The sequence below is a fragment of the Brachyhypopomus gauderio genome, unplaced genomic scaffold (assembly GCF_052324685.1).
Source record: "Brachyhypopomus gauderio isolate BG-103 unplaced genomic scaffold, BGAUD_0.2 sc101, whole genome shotgun sequence".
In the NCBI taxonomy this organism is placed as follows: domain Eukaryota; kingdom Metazoa; phylum Chordata; class Actinopteri; order Gymnotiformes; family Hypopomidae; genus Brachyhypopomus; species Brachyhypopomus gauderio.
In genome coordinates this window covers 95,875-112,261 of record NW_027506922.1, presented here as the reverse complement: position 1 = coordinate 112,261, position 16,387 = coordinate 95,875, and the positions used below count along the sequence as shown (strand labels likewise).

The 16,387-nt window shown below is 44.5% G+C and overlaps 1 protein-coding gene across 1 annotated transcript; it reads right to left on the bottom strand.

Moving 5' to 3' along the window:
* Window positions 1-3,559: 3,559 nt before the first annotated feature.
* On the bottom strand, window positions 3,560-7,364 carry LOC143497147 (uncharacterized). The gene is made up of 3 exons (XM_076992948.1): window positions 6,581-7,364; window positions 6,356-6,487; window positions 3,560-3,807 (listed from the first exon to the last, which is right to left on the bottom strand). The coding sequence occupies exons 1-3, from the start codon at window positions 7,032-7,034 to the stop codon at window positions 3,560-3,562; spliced, it is 834 nt and encodes a 277-aa protein (XP_076849063.1). The 5' UTR covers window positions 7,035-7,364.
* Between the last annotated feature and the right edge of the window lie 9,023 nt (window positions 7,365-16,387).

Below are 16,387 nucleotides of genomic sequence, written 5' to 3'. Positions count from 1 at the left end.
AGTGTGTTCATGATGCGTGTTTGCTCCGCACTTTGTTTAACAGAGATGGATGAACCGAATGAACATGGGATCATAAATTTAAGAGTTTATTGTTTCCCATACTGATTTTGTTCATGTATGTTATATAACAATATTAAAATAATGAAAGCATTCTTTTTGTAAAATGTTTTCTATTCCAAGTTATTCCAGTTGTATACAGTTTGTATATAATTGATTTTGTTCTACATTTCTACTATATGGAAAACCTATCTTAGAAAGACTCACAGGCAGTTTCACAGACATAGTGATGGCCTTATTCACAGCGGGCCAGATAAACCTGTTTTTCTTCTGATTTTGGTTGATTTGTGTACTATGCATTAAAGTTCCAGTGATTTTGGTGTCAAATGTTAAATTTTTTATGGTATAATATGATAAAATATCAGCTTCCTTACAAAAAGAAAAGAGGGTTGTTTCCATTGTATATATAGTATACAATACATACACTAGTATATTGCCAAAAGACTCACACAAGAAAATTTAAGTGACATCCCATTCCACACCACTAGGGCGCGGCATCTTCAGATTAGGAAGAATGCAGGACGTCTTCCACAACACAGGGACGCGATCTGGAGACGAATAGCGCATTTCCACTAGGGCCTGCTTGGCGCGGTACGGTTCGATACGGATCGATTCTCAACGGAACGGTACGGTCGCGTTGTGTTTCCATTACAATGCTGGACCACCACAATGTGGGTGGAGTCGCTGTTGGCGCGCGGGTTGTAGTGTCGTGACATCATTTGTATGCGACCACAACAATGGACGAGATGGTGATGGAAGGACTCGTGTTAATTGTGCTAGGGTTATGGCTTTTATTCCGGAAACGTGCAAATGAAGAGAGCAAGAGAAGGTTGCAGTTTGCGAGACGCACGACACAAGAAAAGGAGCGAAGACTCCTTGAGACCATACAGCAGTATCAGGCCGAGGACGACAGGAGAGGGAGAAAAGACGCAGGCTGGTAAGCTAAGCTAACGCTAGTTACCATCAGTCTTTCTCCCCGAGATAAATGTGTAAAGCGTGTAAAGCAGGGGTGGGCAATTAATTTTTACAAGGGGCCACATGAGAAACCTGAATTGTGTCAGAGGGCCACACAAACGAAAATGACGTCATTACGGTGGCCCCGCCCACCTCGCACGAACTTCCGCAAACGGTGGAGGCGTTTATACTTGCCGCGTCACATGCTGTGTAGTGTTCTCCGAAACGATGTGTGTTAGTATAAAGAAACACCCCTCAAAAACAATGGAAGGAACATTTACCTGACAAATTTTAATGTTGCTTTTAATGTTGCACGGGCAGAGCCACCGCGATTACGTCATTTTCGCCGCGCGGACCCCCGTGCTGCTCACGCCGCGTCAAGTATAAACCAGGCTTAAACCTAGCTTTAAAGCACTTCTACGGCACTTCCAAGGTCCATTTCAATATTTCCCAGCTGACTCAGGTTCTCTCTAAGCTCGGTTTCTGGAACGGAAAACCCTGAGTTTTCGTTAACTCTGAGTTTACTTACCCGGTTTCTTCACTGAATCCGCTTTCTGGAATACCCCCTGTTCAGTCAGCTATTTGTTGTGAATCGAAATACAGTTACAATCTCAAGCATTTTCAAGTACTTTAGCCAACAGTCCAGCACTTTTCAAACCTGGAACACAATTCACAATTATAATTTGTCACGTAAATGTTCCGCCGTTCGTGGAGGTTCCTGCGAGGGGTGCGGAGTCGCGCGCTACATTCACTCGCGAAAGTATAAATTTTGCTTTAACTTGTCGCTGATCACCTACAGTGTTTCTTGCACAGCTCACACACAAGCACGTACATCCACACGGAATTAACAAAAACGTAGTGCTTTCAAAATAAAAGCGTCACAGTTGTATTGCACGCACGACATAGATATTTGTTAAATTTATGATTGGCCTCTCGCGGGCCGGACAGGGACGCACAACGGGCCAGATGTGCCCCGCGAGCCGTAGTTTGCCCTGGTCTGGTGTAAAGCTAACGCAGTAAAAAATGCATTCTGTGTGTGTGTGTTTCAGATGGCTTTGTTGTTGGCTAATAGCCGTCGCAAACCCTCAGTGTGGACATTCCGACGAGCGTCTGAGTGGTGGGACGTTACTGTTCCTGAGTTCACGTGCACACAGTGGCTACAGAACTTCAGGATGTCCCGAGAAGCGTTTGCCTCCCTCAGCAACAAATTGCGTCCAGCCCTGGAGCGACAAGACACAACTTTTCGAGAGTGTGTGCCCGTACACAAAAGAATGGCAATAGCACTGTGGAAGCTCGGAGTACAGAAGCATAGGCCATCTGTTTGGAGTCAGCACTACAACTGCGTGCAGGTGTGTGCAGGATTTCTGTGCTGCAGCAGAGACACTACTGGTACCTGAGCAGATTCGTTATCCAGACGAACGGCGATTCAGGGATATGGCAGAGTACATACAGACTAGATGGGGACTCCCACATTGTGTGGGTGCTATTGATGGCTCCCACATACCCATCATTGCCCCATGACTGTGTCACATCGACTACTTCAACCGCAAAGGCTGGCACTCAATAATCCTCCAAGGTGTAGTCGACGGAAAGGGCCTCTTCTGGAATGTAATGGCTGGACTGCCCGGGAGTATGCATGATGCTCGAGTGCTGAGACTGTCCATGCTGTGGGAGTTGGTCACCCAGGGAAATCTATTTCCAGCAGGTGTTAGGACAACCAGTGCCATGCCCGCTGGCTATTACATCCTTGGAGACTCTGCCTACCCCTTACAAAAGTGGCTTTTGAAGCCATTTCAGGACACCGGAAACCTCACAAAAGAGCAGCAGATCTTCAATCAACATATCAGTCGCACACGTGTTGTTGTTGAGAATGCTTTTGGCAGACTTAAGGGTAGGTGGCGCTGCCTTCTGAAAAGGAATGACTGTGACATCCAACTTGTGAAATCAAGGGTGTTGGTATGTTGCGCTCTGCATAATTTGTGTGAAAGTTATGGAGAGACATATGACACTACATGGGATGTGCCAACTACTGCTGCACAGCAGCCAGTGGCAGCAATGGCACAGGGTGTGGAGGAGTGTGATGGTAGAGATGCTCGCAATGCACTGATGCAATATATCTGTCATAACAGTTGTAACAGTTAAATTGTTGCCATTGCCTGTGTCACGTACACAAAGCAATAAAGCTGTGATTGTCAAACTCATTATCTGCTGCTGATTATGTTAAGACAATTAAAAGAACATGATGCTCCTTAACACATACCATTATTGTATCTTATTTATCTTTATCTTCATTATTGTATGTGGTTGCTCTAATTATTGATAATAATTTGGTATTACTCAAACAGGCTGAACACACCCTGCATAAAAAGCATCAGTCATACAATCAAATGAAATCAAACTTTATTATGAAATATAGATATTTAAAGTACAAAATATGTAAATAATATAGCTATAGTTTAAAAAAGTGCAAAAAGCAAATTACCTAAAAATAACATAGCTTTATATGAAATAAATATTTATAGTACTACAAGCAACATTTTGTGTGCTTTTACTGGCGTCTGTCTCGCATGGTGTTCACAAGTTCGCCAAGCACCCCGAGGAAAGCCCGATTGAAGGAAACATTTTCCGCCAACTCTGCTCTCCTCAGCTCGGCTTCTTGTTCCTGGGCCTCGCGACAATCACGGAGCAGCAGCTGGATGTGCTCCTCACGCTGCTCGTGCATCCGCACATCATGTGCCTGCATCTCCAGAAGATGTGTGCCGATATCCAGGTCTGTCTGGGTCCTTTTTCGCTTGCCTTGACAAAAAAAAGAGGGTAATGGGAGTTGATTAGTAAAACTGAAATGCACTCGGTACTAGTGTTGCACGGTATACCGATACTAGAGTAGTATCGCGATACTTCGTCATTAAAAACGGTACTATACCCAATTTGCTTAGTATCGGTGCTATAGGACTGAGTGCGTTTTTTTTTTTTTTTTTAAGAGCAGTATTTCCAAAGAGTGCCACACGGGGGCAGTGTGCGCGTACAGCAGTGCAGCGCTTGCCTCCTCTCTGCAGAATAAGAAGAAAACCGTGTACGATGGCTGCTAATACAAGCAATATTGTGGACCGTCCTCAGCTTGTTGAAAAACTACACGCACGAAGCGAAATATGGAATTATTTTGCATACATTTCAGACAGTCATGGCAACCCCGTGGACACATCAAAACCGGTCTGCAAATGGTGCTTTAAAGCTGTACCAACCAAAGGAGCGAATCTATACTTTTTACATAAAATGCGCTTTCGTTTGACCCACCCAAGCTGCCGTAATGCACAGAACAGTTTGTAACGCTAAAATGGCAGCTAAAGCAAACGCAGTGTGTTCGCAGCTCGTCTTAATTAAACAAGAAAAGCAGCAGAAGTGCAGATACAAATAGAAAACCGAAGGACATGAACAAGCAGGTTGCAAGCGGTGCTTTCGGAACATTTCAACGAAGGGCGCTAAAGCCTGGTTTATACTTGACGCACCGCGAGCGGCGCAAGGGTCCGCGCGGCGAAAATGTAATCGCGGTGGCCTCGCGCGCTGTCAATTCGCGAGGTCGTGCACCTCTAGAATTTTGTAACTTAGCGTTAATTTTGTAACTTAGTCGTGTTTGCAGGGTTCATAAATTAAAGCACTTGTACGTCACTTTCAAGGTCCATTTCAATATTTCCCAGCACGTTAAACTTTAGTTAAATATTTATACATATACTCAAAATTATTCGCTTTTCATCACATTATTTAATGGTGGTTTATTTTCAAAACGCCCAATCTTAACGTCTTCACGTTCTCTCATGTGTCGTCCTGGAATTACAAGAGTCTCGTATTTGTTAACGTAATACAAGAGAATTGTTCAGACAGATAGCTATTTGTTTCAAGCATTTTCAAGCACTTTAATCTAAATTCCAGCACTTTTCAAACCTGAAACACAAAGCAACATTAAAATTAATCAGGTAAATGTTTCTTCCCCTGTTGTTGAGGGGTGTTTCTTTATACTACCACATATCGTTTCGGACAAGCGGAGCAGGGTCGCGCGAGGTGTGCTGACGCGCACGCTACGGTCATTTGCGAAAGTTTAAACCTAGATTAACACAACGAATCTGGCCAAACACCTGAAGGCACGCATATTTGTAGAAAACATTCCAAGAGGTTGCTGATTATTCCCATTTCTAGTATTATAGCATATAAAATTATGTGTCCGATTATGGTATCCTAGCAAATGTTTGTCATATTCTTGGTTTAAGAGCTGTAAGTGCGACAGCATACAGGGAGAAAAAATCCATACTACAATGGATCAATCATCTATGAATACTGAACTCTTCTCTAATACTGAAGTTTTAGTTACTTAAAGAGTTAAAGTTGTTTAAAGTATACTTAAAATACACTTTTTGCACTAGCCTTTTTTAACTTCTAAATGTGAATTCCAGAGTGCACTACTATTATTTATGTTAATTTATATTAATGTGCAATTATTTATTTTTCTGTTTTAATCTGGTAGGGACTACACCTTTTATTTATTTGACATTTGTGAAACAAAATACAATATTAATTTGTTTGTTTATAAAAAATAAATAAAAAGCCTTTAAAACGGAAATGAGCACAGTATCTGACTTTGGTATCGAAAATCGTATCGAATTTCAATACTTTTTAAAGTATCGTATCGAAGTTGTAATTCTTAGTATCGTGACAACACTACTCGGTACTGTTGTGGTTTTCATCTTAATCCCTTCATAGTTTGTTTACATTACAGTATTAAATCAACAGTTTATCATAATTTAAATATTTTGACTAGTCATAAAGTATTAATCGAATCTCTAATATTAATCACTATATGTTTTGCTTACATTATATCAAGGATCAAGTTGCTTGTTAGTAAGAATGACGGTGTAAGCGCTTGTGTGCCACTTCCAATACTCCATGCGTTTGCAGTAGGCTAAAATGGGATGTGTGAGAGGAGGCTCACTGTGACCTTATGTGGTAAGGCCAGGTAGTAAGACCTCGCTTCCAGAATAGAGACAGCTGTAGGTTAAACTATGGAATGTGCAGTTCCTATGTTTAGGAAGGAAAGCATATATAATGGTGAAAAGAGCAGACAGCTTCAGAGCTGCACATGGGGTGACATGATTAGGTAATGTGAGCTCTCCAGAGATCTCTGTATTAAATTAATTAATAGGCCTATGTGTATTTTTTAATAAAAGGATAAAGACAAGACTGGTAATGTTTTCTTTTGCAATCAACGAACACGCTGCGCTAAGGTAAGAAAAGGTTAAAGCGCAACAGTACTCATGCTACTCCGGTGCTTCACATGTTTTTTTGTGTTCCTCACCTGTATAGGGCTGCCGGACAGGCGTTTGTGATCCAGCCGGTGTAGAGACCGCTGGTTCCGTGTATGACACGGATGATACGGGGGAGGTGGGAGGTTCCAAAGAGGCGCTCGCCTCGTCAGTGGAAGGGGAATCTTGAACGTAAAAAATAACAGATATTAAACACAAGCATTCCCGTGAAAGCAACAATATAGCCTAGTAAAACTGTGAAATCACAATACACTCACCATTCTCCATGGCCTCCAGCACCGACATTGCCGTGTCCAGCACGTTTACTCTTCCGTTACTGGCTGGCCGGTTACCGTATATGGCATCCATTTGCTGGAACCATTTCCAGTTTTTGCAGTTTGCTCCGCTGCATCCGTTATGGTCCTTCACCGCCCGGTAATCGCTTTTAAGCTTTTTTAGCTTGGACCGGCACTGCAGAACGGACCGCTGGTAGCCATGAGTGGCCATTAGCGCGGAAACCTCGCTAAAAACCTTTACATTTCTAGTGGCCCCGTCCAGTTCGCCCTGGATTTTTTGATCGCTGATTATTAACAGAAAGGTTTGTACCTCGGCGTTTGACCAGGGAACAGACTTCGCTCCTTGGGTTTTAAAAATGGCTGAGGAGTCCATAGCGGAGGAGTCGCTCTCCTGTGACGCAACCTGTGACGACACTCCCTGGCCAATCAGTGTCATGCTGTTCCTCCACGTCACAGAACTGTTCCGCTTTGGAACGGTTAGAACCTCGAGCGAGTAGGTACGAAAAAAGTACCTGAAGGTACCGGCAAACTGGTAACTGGTACTAATGGAAACACTCACAAACCGTCACGAATCGAACCGTACCGCGCCAAGCAGGCCCGTGTGGAAATGCGCCATCGTGCTCATGTTGAAGACATACTGCAGGACTTCACACGGCCTGCGCCGGCTTTAAGCTCCCTGGGGGGGACGCCATCGGGCCCTGCAGCCTTATTTGTGTGGAGTCTATTGAGGTGTCTCCTGACCTGGTCAGCAGTGAGGGTCACTGTGGGGGTGGTTTGTGGTGGAGAGGTGGAGGTGTGAGCTGGACAATCATGAGGGGGGGGGGGGGGGTGAGTGGAGGGGGCAGCAGGGAACAGACAGCAATGGAGTCAGGATGAGGGAGGGCAGAGCCTGTAGTGTCAAGCCTGTTAAAGAACTGGTTTAGTTCATTGGCCCTGTCTTCACTGTCCTCTTCTACTCTGTTGTCGTTGGACCTGAAACTGGTGATGGTCCTCGTTCCACTCCAAACCTCCCTGATGTTGTTCTGCTGGAGTTTACACTCCAGATTTCTCCTGTAATTGTCTTGTGATTGTGGTCTTCATCTTCCCCTGGATCGTTCTCACCTCCTCTTTGACTCCAGCTCTGAATGCCCTTTTATTATTAAAAATACATTTTTAATAACACTAAACCCCGAATTGGATTTAATCGATTAAATCGGATTAAATCGAAATAAATCAATTCTTAATCTTCAGAATCGGATCGATTCTTGGAATTGGAATCAATACCCAGCCCTATTAGTAAAACTCTTCCCACACTCTGAGCAGTGAAATGGCTTCTCTCCTGTGTGAATGTGCTGGTGTTCATGGAGATGACTGTGTTTAATAAAACTCTTCCCACACTGTGAACAGTGATATGGCTTCTCTCCTGTGTGAATGCGCTGGTGTTGCTGGAGATTTCCCTGTGTAGTAAAACTCTTCCCACACTCTGAGCAGTGATATGGCTTCTCTCCTGTGTGAATGCGCTGGTGTTCGTTGAGATGACTCTGTTTAGTAAAACTCTTCCCACACTCTGAGCAGTGATATGGCTTCTCTCCTGTGTGAATGTGCTGGTGTACGTTGAGATGACTCTGTGTAGTAAAACTCTTCCCACACTCTGAGCAGTGATATGGCTTCTCTCCTGTGTGAATGCGCTGGTGCAGTTGAAGACTTCTCTGTGTAGTAAAACTCTTCCCACACTCTGAGCAGTAATATGGCTTCTCTCCTGTGTGAATGCGCTGGTGTGTTTTGAGACTATTCTGTTGAGTAAAACTCTTCCCACACTCTGAGCAGTAATATGGCTTCTCTCCTGTGTGAATGCGCTGGTGTGTTTTGAGACTATTCTGTTGAGTAAAACTCTTCCCACACTCTGAGCAGTGATATGGCTTCTCTCCTGTGTGAATGCGCTGGTGTTTCTGGAGATTTCCCTGTGTAGTAAAACTCTTCCCACACTCTGAGCAGTGATATGGCTTCTCTCCTGTGTGAATGCGCTGGTGTACGTTGAGATGACTCTGTGTGGTAAAACTCTTCCCACACTCTGAGCAGTGATATGGCTTCTCTCCTGTGTGAATGCGCTGGTGCCGTTGAAGACTTCTCTGTGTAGTAAAACTCTTCCCACACTCTGAGCAGTAATATGGCTTCTCTCCTGTGTGAATGCGCTGGTGTTTCTGGAGATCACTTTGTTTAGTAAAATTCTTCCCACACTCTAAGCAGTTGTAGCTTTTCTCCTTTTCCATGTTTACTGATTTCAGCAGTCTGACATAGAAGAAAAAGAAATGGGTTTGTAGCACAAGTTTTGTTAAAACAATAAAAACCCTTTTGTAATAAATAAGCAGCATCTTAAGATACGCAGATAAGTGCATAAATTGTCTTATGAGTCAGCAATGATGCAATACAGGTTTGTAGCTTATAAAACCATATTTTCAAATACACATTTTCTCCCTTACTCCCACTTGTCTGTCCCATATTATAATTTAACTGTCCATGCAGGGGGTGGTTCCACACTGGTGGCGAGAGGTGGGCGGGGGAGCCCTGGTCCAGGTCACCCCGCCCACCCGGCCTCCCCAACAGCACAGACCCACTTCCAGGCCACCCAGCGGAGATCCTCTTAAACCACGGCGTGCTGCTCCTCTGTAGTAGTTGAGGTGCGTCGGCACGCAGCGAGGGCCGTGGCGGCCCTTGATCCTGCCTAACTGGTCCCGGCACCCTCCTCCGAATGACGGTGGGCTGCATAGTTGCGCTGACAGGCCTCCACCAGCTTTAATCGGCCCCGGATTGGCAGCTCCACCATCCAAGCGTGGTGGGTACCCCTGCTGGCAGGCTCGGGCACCACAGGGTGCCGGTTCGTGACCATAGATCTTGGGCCGCTCTGCACTCCCAGAGCACATGCCGCACGGTCTCGGGCGCGCCACACCCTGGCCGCGGGCAGATCGGGTTCCTTGCCATGCCTCGGGAGTGCATCACGGCCCTCGCCGGGAGGATCTCATGGGCAGCCATCCAGGATAGGTCCTTGTGCCTGTTCAAGAGGGCCGGGTGGGAGGCATTCTTCCATATGATCCTGGACTCAGCCTCCCCAAGCCCCCTCACCCGCACCACCGGCTCCTGATCCTGCACACAGGACAGAATAGTTTTGTGATGCATTAGAGTTTGCACAGTTTCCCCTTCCAATTTAAAATGCTTCATAAAACGTGGGATCCCCTCATATATTTTTGGCAGCTTAAAACTTATAGGTATCCTCAAATCCACTTTTAACATTTTAAGCTGGCGTAAATACCTCCCCATATGGAACTTTACCCAAGCCCCTGTTTTAGTACCCTCTTCTGTAGTTCCATATTTAAAATGTGTATTTAAAAAACAGCTGCCTAAAAACAAATAAAAATCTGGAACTTCCTCCGTTTTCTGGTTTTCTCTTCACTACTTCACGTTTCAAGCGTTCCCATTTAGATCCCCATAAAAAGTAGAATACTGCCCGTTCAACCCCTAGGATCACTGTCCTTGGTGGGAAGAAGACACATGAAATCAATAAAAACAAGGGTAAAATCACAGTTTTAATCACCAGGATTTTCCCTTCCCATGTCAACTGTCTCATCCCCCAGTATCCTAATTTTTTCTTCACCTTTGCTAAAATCCCACCCCAATTTCCTGTTCCCCCCCCTTCCTCATCAAAACATACTCCTAAAATCTTAATGTTTGCTGGTTTCACACTGACTTGCAACCCTCCCAGCCGTTCCTCCCCCCATGGCCCGTACAGCTGCTCTGTGGATTTGTCCCTATTTAATTTTGCCCCTGATGCCCTGCCAAACCACTCTGTTAAAACAAAAGCCCTTTCTACTGACCTAGTATCACTGCAAAGAACATTCACATCATCCATGTAGAGGACACACCGCGCTTCCTGTCCCCCACTCCCTGGGATTCTTACCCCTCGGATCCACTCATCCTGCCTAAGCATTTGTGCCAAAGGTTCTACTCCCACCACGTACAACAAGGGAGATAGCGGACAGCCCTGACGGACACCGCGACGTACTGCTATCGCTTTTGACAGTAACCCATTTATCATTATTCTACTTGTAGCATTTTTGTACAGCAGTTCCACCCACTTAATAAACCGCCCTGGAAAGCCCACCTTTTGCAGTACTTGAAACAAGTACTGGTGCGAGAGCCGATCAAAAGCCTTCTCAAAATCCAAGTTTAGCACAATAAGCCTCATATTTCTGTCTCTCGCATGACAGATGGTGTCTCTAATCAGAATCAGGCTGTCCGTGATCTTCCTTCCTTGTACTGCACATGCTTGGTCGGGGTGTATGATGTCTTTTAAAACCCGTGACATACGTCCTGCTAAAATCTTACTGAATAACTTAAAATCAACATTTAAAAGGCCTCCAATTTTTCAGTTCTTTTTTATTCCCTTTTTTAAAAAGCAGTGTGACAAAACCTTCATTAAAAACCCTCGGTACTTCCCCCAACTTATCTAATTCTCTAAAAACTTCTAAAACATCCTGTCTTAAAATATCCCAAAATGCCCTATAAAACTCACACGGGAGCCCGTCCGCACCCGGGGACTTCCCTGTTTTAAAACCCTTTAAGCCTTTATCCATTTCCAAATCTGTAATATCTTCTGCTAAAGCCTCTGTGCTTCCAACTTGTGTTTTTATTTGGTTTAAAACCTCTCTCAATACTTCATTATCTATCCTTTCTGCAGTGTATAACTTAGTATAAAAAGTCTCCACCTCCCGTATCACCTCCTCCGTACCCTTTGCCTCTTTTCCTTCACCAATAGTCAACCCTGTTAAAACTGTTCTCTTTTCCATAACCCGTTTGAAAAAGAACCTTGTACATTTCTCCCCCTTTTCAATTTCCTCTGCCCTTGCCCTTAGCATCACCCCTTTGCTCTGTAATGTAGCCAACTCACACATTTCTTTTTTTACATCTTCTATTTCATCATTAAAATCATATCCTTTGTTTACCTGTTCAAAATACCTTTGTAGTCTCTTTTGAAGACCAGCCATTTGTCGGTTTTGTTTCACTTTAATCTCCCTTCCCACCCTCTTAAAAAAATCTGCTACTTTCTTTTTTATATTAATCCACCACTCCACTTTGGTATCATAAAAAACCTGTAACGTTTTCCACTGCTCATATTCCCTTCTAAACTCCGCCTGTATAGTTTTATCAGCCAATAGGGAACAGTTTAATTTCCATATCCCCGCCCCTACTCTCACACCATCTTCGAGTAATATTGTGCTTTGCAGCATAGCGTGGTCAGAAAAAAACACTGGTTTAACCGTTGTCCCCTCTATTGTGCTTCCCCTGGTAAAGACATAATCAATACGAGAAGCCCTTATCCCATCTGGGCTTCTCCATGTAAAACCAGGCGCTCTTGGTTGCACATGTTTAAAACAATCTGTCAACTTAAAATCTTTAATCAATTCCCGTAGGTACCGTGATGTTTTATCTAATTTAACATCTCTCTCTTTACGTAGCCGTCCTGCCTCTTCTAACACACAGTTAAAATCTCCTCCCATAACTACTGGCATATTTCCCATTAAATGTACTCGCAATTGCTCCAATTGTTCCCACCTTTCATGTTTGTCAGTAAAACCATACATATTTAAAACCTTAAGATCCAATCCTAAAAAATCTAAAACTACCAATAAAATCCGCCCTTCTTGTATTCTTACTACCTTCTTAATAGTTATATTTGGATTTTTAATTAAAATTGCCACCCCATCAGCTTTATTATAATTTGACCCACTCCAGATAGATTGCCCCACCCGCCATTTCTCCTCCCACTGCCTATATGATTTCAGATAAGGTAAGGAACATTCCTGCAACAGGAAAATATCTGCCTGTTCCTTGCTTAAAAAATTTAAAACACTTTCAGCACGGATTGGGGATTTAATGCTTCTTACATTAATGGTAGTGATTGTAAGTGCCATAATGATGAGAAGTAAGTGCTGTAAGCTTAAGCCAGTAAAGTAGAAAGGAGGGAACATAGAACCCATACCTTCTTGGTTTTATTATTCCACTAACCAACCTTTATTTAATCCTTATTCGGTACTTCATCTATCACCATTGATACTGCTTCTTCCTTCACTGTTTTTCCTTTCTTCCAGTCCCGCTCCCGTCTCTTCCCTCGCTGTACACCGGGCTGCACTACCTCCTTCTGTGGAGTAGATGACCTAATGGGGATGTTCAAAAAGGAAATTTTGTTTGGCGACTCAGTGGGCCATATCCTATTTGGAGAATCGGACGAGGTCCCCAGCTCCTCCTCTGCTCTTGTCCTCTTCTCCATCGGGTCCGCCAAGGGGGATTCTGCCATCCGTTTGGCAACCTGTGCACAAGGCAACTCCTCCTCCTCATCCATATTAGTTGTGTTTGCCCCAAGGTCCTTTTCTAAACTTGCCTTGTCCCCCCCCTCCTCAGATTGGCTTTGTTCTACACTATGTCTATCTTCATCATTTATTTCTGGATTGTTTTCTACTTCTACCTCATTTCCACTTACCCTTATTTTTTTCCCTTGTCTTGGTCTTGGTACTGGTACTGGATGTGACTGAACTCCCTTTCCTGTGCCTGGTTCTGCCCTTTTTTCCTTTATTAGTTCCTTTTGTAAGGTAGCTGCTCTGCTCGGCATATCTAAAAAGGACAATTCATCCAGTGGCTCAGGAGTCCACACCCTGGCTAATTTTGGGTCCTCTCCCCCTCCCCCTTCTGTACCTGACCCCATAGAGGGAAATTCTGCTCCACTTCCTTCAGTTTCCCCCACTCCCTGTGTCTGTCCTTCCCCCTCCTTCCCTCTATTTCCTGTTTCTCCCTCCACTGTACTTACCTCTCTTACCTCTTGGGGTGCCCCCTGCTGGGGAGGCTGTGGATTGCTCCTACCTCTGCTTGGCCCCGCCTCCGGCTCCTCCTCCACTTCCTGCTCCCTCTCCCCTGCCATTTTGTCCTCTGGATTGCCATGCTTGTCGGCCATCTTGGACTTCTTGAGTTTGTTGGCAAACGAGTCTGGGCAATCCCTATAGAGGTGGTCTGAGCTTCCACAGAGATTGCACAGTCTGCCATTGGGACACTCTTCAAACGTGTGCCCAATTTCTCTGCACTTGCCACAAAATATTTTAGTACATGCTTCAGCAAAATGCCCCATGTCTCCACACCGCCTACACGTCTTAGGCATTCCCTGGTAAAAAACATGACCCCTGTTTTCTCCTAACACAATCATTTGTGGTAAGTGCTTCAAACCCATGTAACTGTTCTTTTCCTCCCATTGTTTGATGGGAACCCTCCACGCACATGTCCAGATACCATCATCGTCTAGAACTTTTGCAGCATTTCCCATTACTATACAAAACCTACTCAGCCATGCACATATATCCTCAGAACATACGGTCTCATTAAACATTCTTACTATTACCGTTTTTCGTGTGTAGTCTGTCAATTTTTCTATGTTAAACAGTTCAAATTTGTCTTTAGCATTTTCAAGCCTCACCCAGAAATCATTTAACAATGCTGCTGAGCAGAAACTAACGTCGAAACCTTTGTTCTGAGGTAGTGCAATTATACAATTGAAGGCATTTGGGCTAAACCCCAGAATCTTTTGCATGAACTTTCTAGAGAAGTCAAGTCTAGACAAAATTCCCCTTTCCTCCCCCCTTGCTTTTAGGTAAAACCGCACGCTGTGGTGCCTCCTTGTGCCGGCACGTGCTGCCGACATTTTGGAGGCACCCACAGCTTTAAATTAACTTAAAATTTAACTTTGCACTAAAACCACAATAAGTTAAGTAAATAGACGAATAAATAGGTAAAATCTTAAAAGACCTTACCTGTTGTTGTCTTCAAATTCAAAAATACCACCAACCTACACAAAAGAAAATACTCACAAACAAGACAAGAATTACAATAATTCCAACAATACTGTTATTCACCACCAAAAGGACAATATACTCTCTAAAGAAAATGGCCGCTGCCACTGAAAAGACTGCCGCCTTCCTTTCCCAGAGAGTCGATCGCAACTCCACCCCTTGATCTTAGCCAAAAGGCCGAGAAGCGATCGTACATTTACAGATAGTGCTCAAGAACTTAATGCACTGCAAGACCTTCTCAGGGACGTTCCTCCACAAGGGAAGGGCACTGTGCCACTCAGCTGGGCTAAACGGCAAGCTCAAAGCTCAGAGAAGTGGAATGCTTCTGTCACGTAGGGCCACGCCCCCCTCTCCTAGCTGTCACGTAGGGCTACGCCCCCCTCTCCTAGCTGTCACGTAGGGCCACGCCCCCTCTCCTAGCTGTCACGTAGGGCTACGCCCCCCTCTCCTAGCTGTCACGTAGGGCTACGCCCCCCTCTCCTAGCTGTCACGTAGGGCCACGCCCCCCTCTCCTAGCTGTCACGTAGGGCCACGCCCCCTCTCCTAGCTGTCACGTAGGGCCACGCCCCCCTCTCCTAGCTGTCACTCCGGTTTCCCTGTTTCTCATGTCTGTGTTGTTCCCAGCCCGTTGATCCCGCTTTACAGATGTTTGCTGTACAGAGATTGCTTCATCTACCTCAACAGTGTACCTGTTCTCCCAGTCAGCTAAAGCTGACCTGTGGCAAAGAGGTCGTCCTTGTTGGTAAGAACTTGATTCAGTTCAACTAAATGCAAAAGACTGAATTCATACTACTTACATGTCTTTTTGATTTCAGGACGGTACCAACTAAATTTGCCAACACTGAGCTGTTCTCAGTGCATGAAAAGCTGGACCACTGGACTTGAACTAGAACAATGTGGATATTGGCCTGCTACCATCAACCACCAGACCATCTTCCATGTAGACCTGTTCCAGTCTTTACCTGCTGCCATCAACCACCAGACCATCTTCCATGTAGACCTGTTCCAGTCTTTACCTGCTACCATCAACCACCAGACCATCTTCCATGTAGACCTGTTCCAGTCTTTCCAGGATCTGAAGCAGCTGGCTCCTGGGCTTTCTCCTCAAGCGTTTATTGGAATGCTTGATGAAAGAACAAAGTCTTTTGGCAGAGTAAGCGTGCATCATATTTCTTTGTTGTAGATCAGGGCCAGTCTTATCTACACAGGATCACTGTGGCTGCAGATGGTCTTATCAAGCAGAACCTATTTCTATTTGTTTAAAATGTGCTGTAGAATACATATATCTTGCATTTTACAGTATTCTCAAATTTGTGCATAGAAGGTATGCAACCTTGGTTGGGGTGAAAAATGCCCACATGAGGTTTTTACATGCACATTTGCAGGTTAAAATGTGTTTGTGGTTCTTGTTATATTTTGAGGTAAGGAACTCTGGAGATGGCAAAATTCTGCAGCAGGATGGCTCCTTCTCATACTTCAGCCTCCACATCAAAGTTCCTGAAAGCAAAGAAGTTCAAGGGGCTCCAGGATTGACCTGCCCCATCACCAGACATGAACATTATTGAGGATTGACCAGCCCAGTCACCAGACATGAACATTATTGAGGATTGACCAGCCCCATCACCAGACATGAACATTATTGAGGATTGACCAGCCCAGTCACCAGACATGAACATTATTGAGGATTGACCAGCCCCATCACCAGACATGAACATTATTGAGGATTGACCAGCCCAGTCACCAGACATGAACATTATTGAGGATTGACCAGCCCCATCACCAGACATGAACATTATTGAGGATTGACCAGCCCAGTCACCAGACATGAACATTATTGAGGATTGAAATATGAAACCAAAAAATCTTGGTGAACTCTGCAAGTCCTGTGAGACTGATTACTTTGCCATTGCAGATGACTTCATCA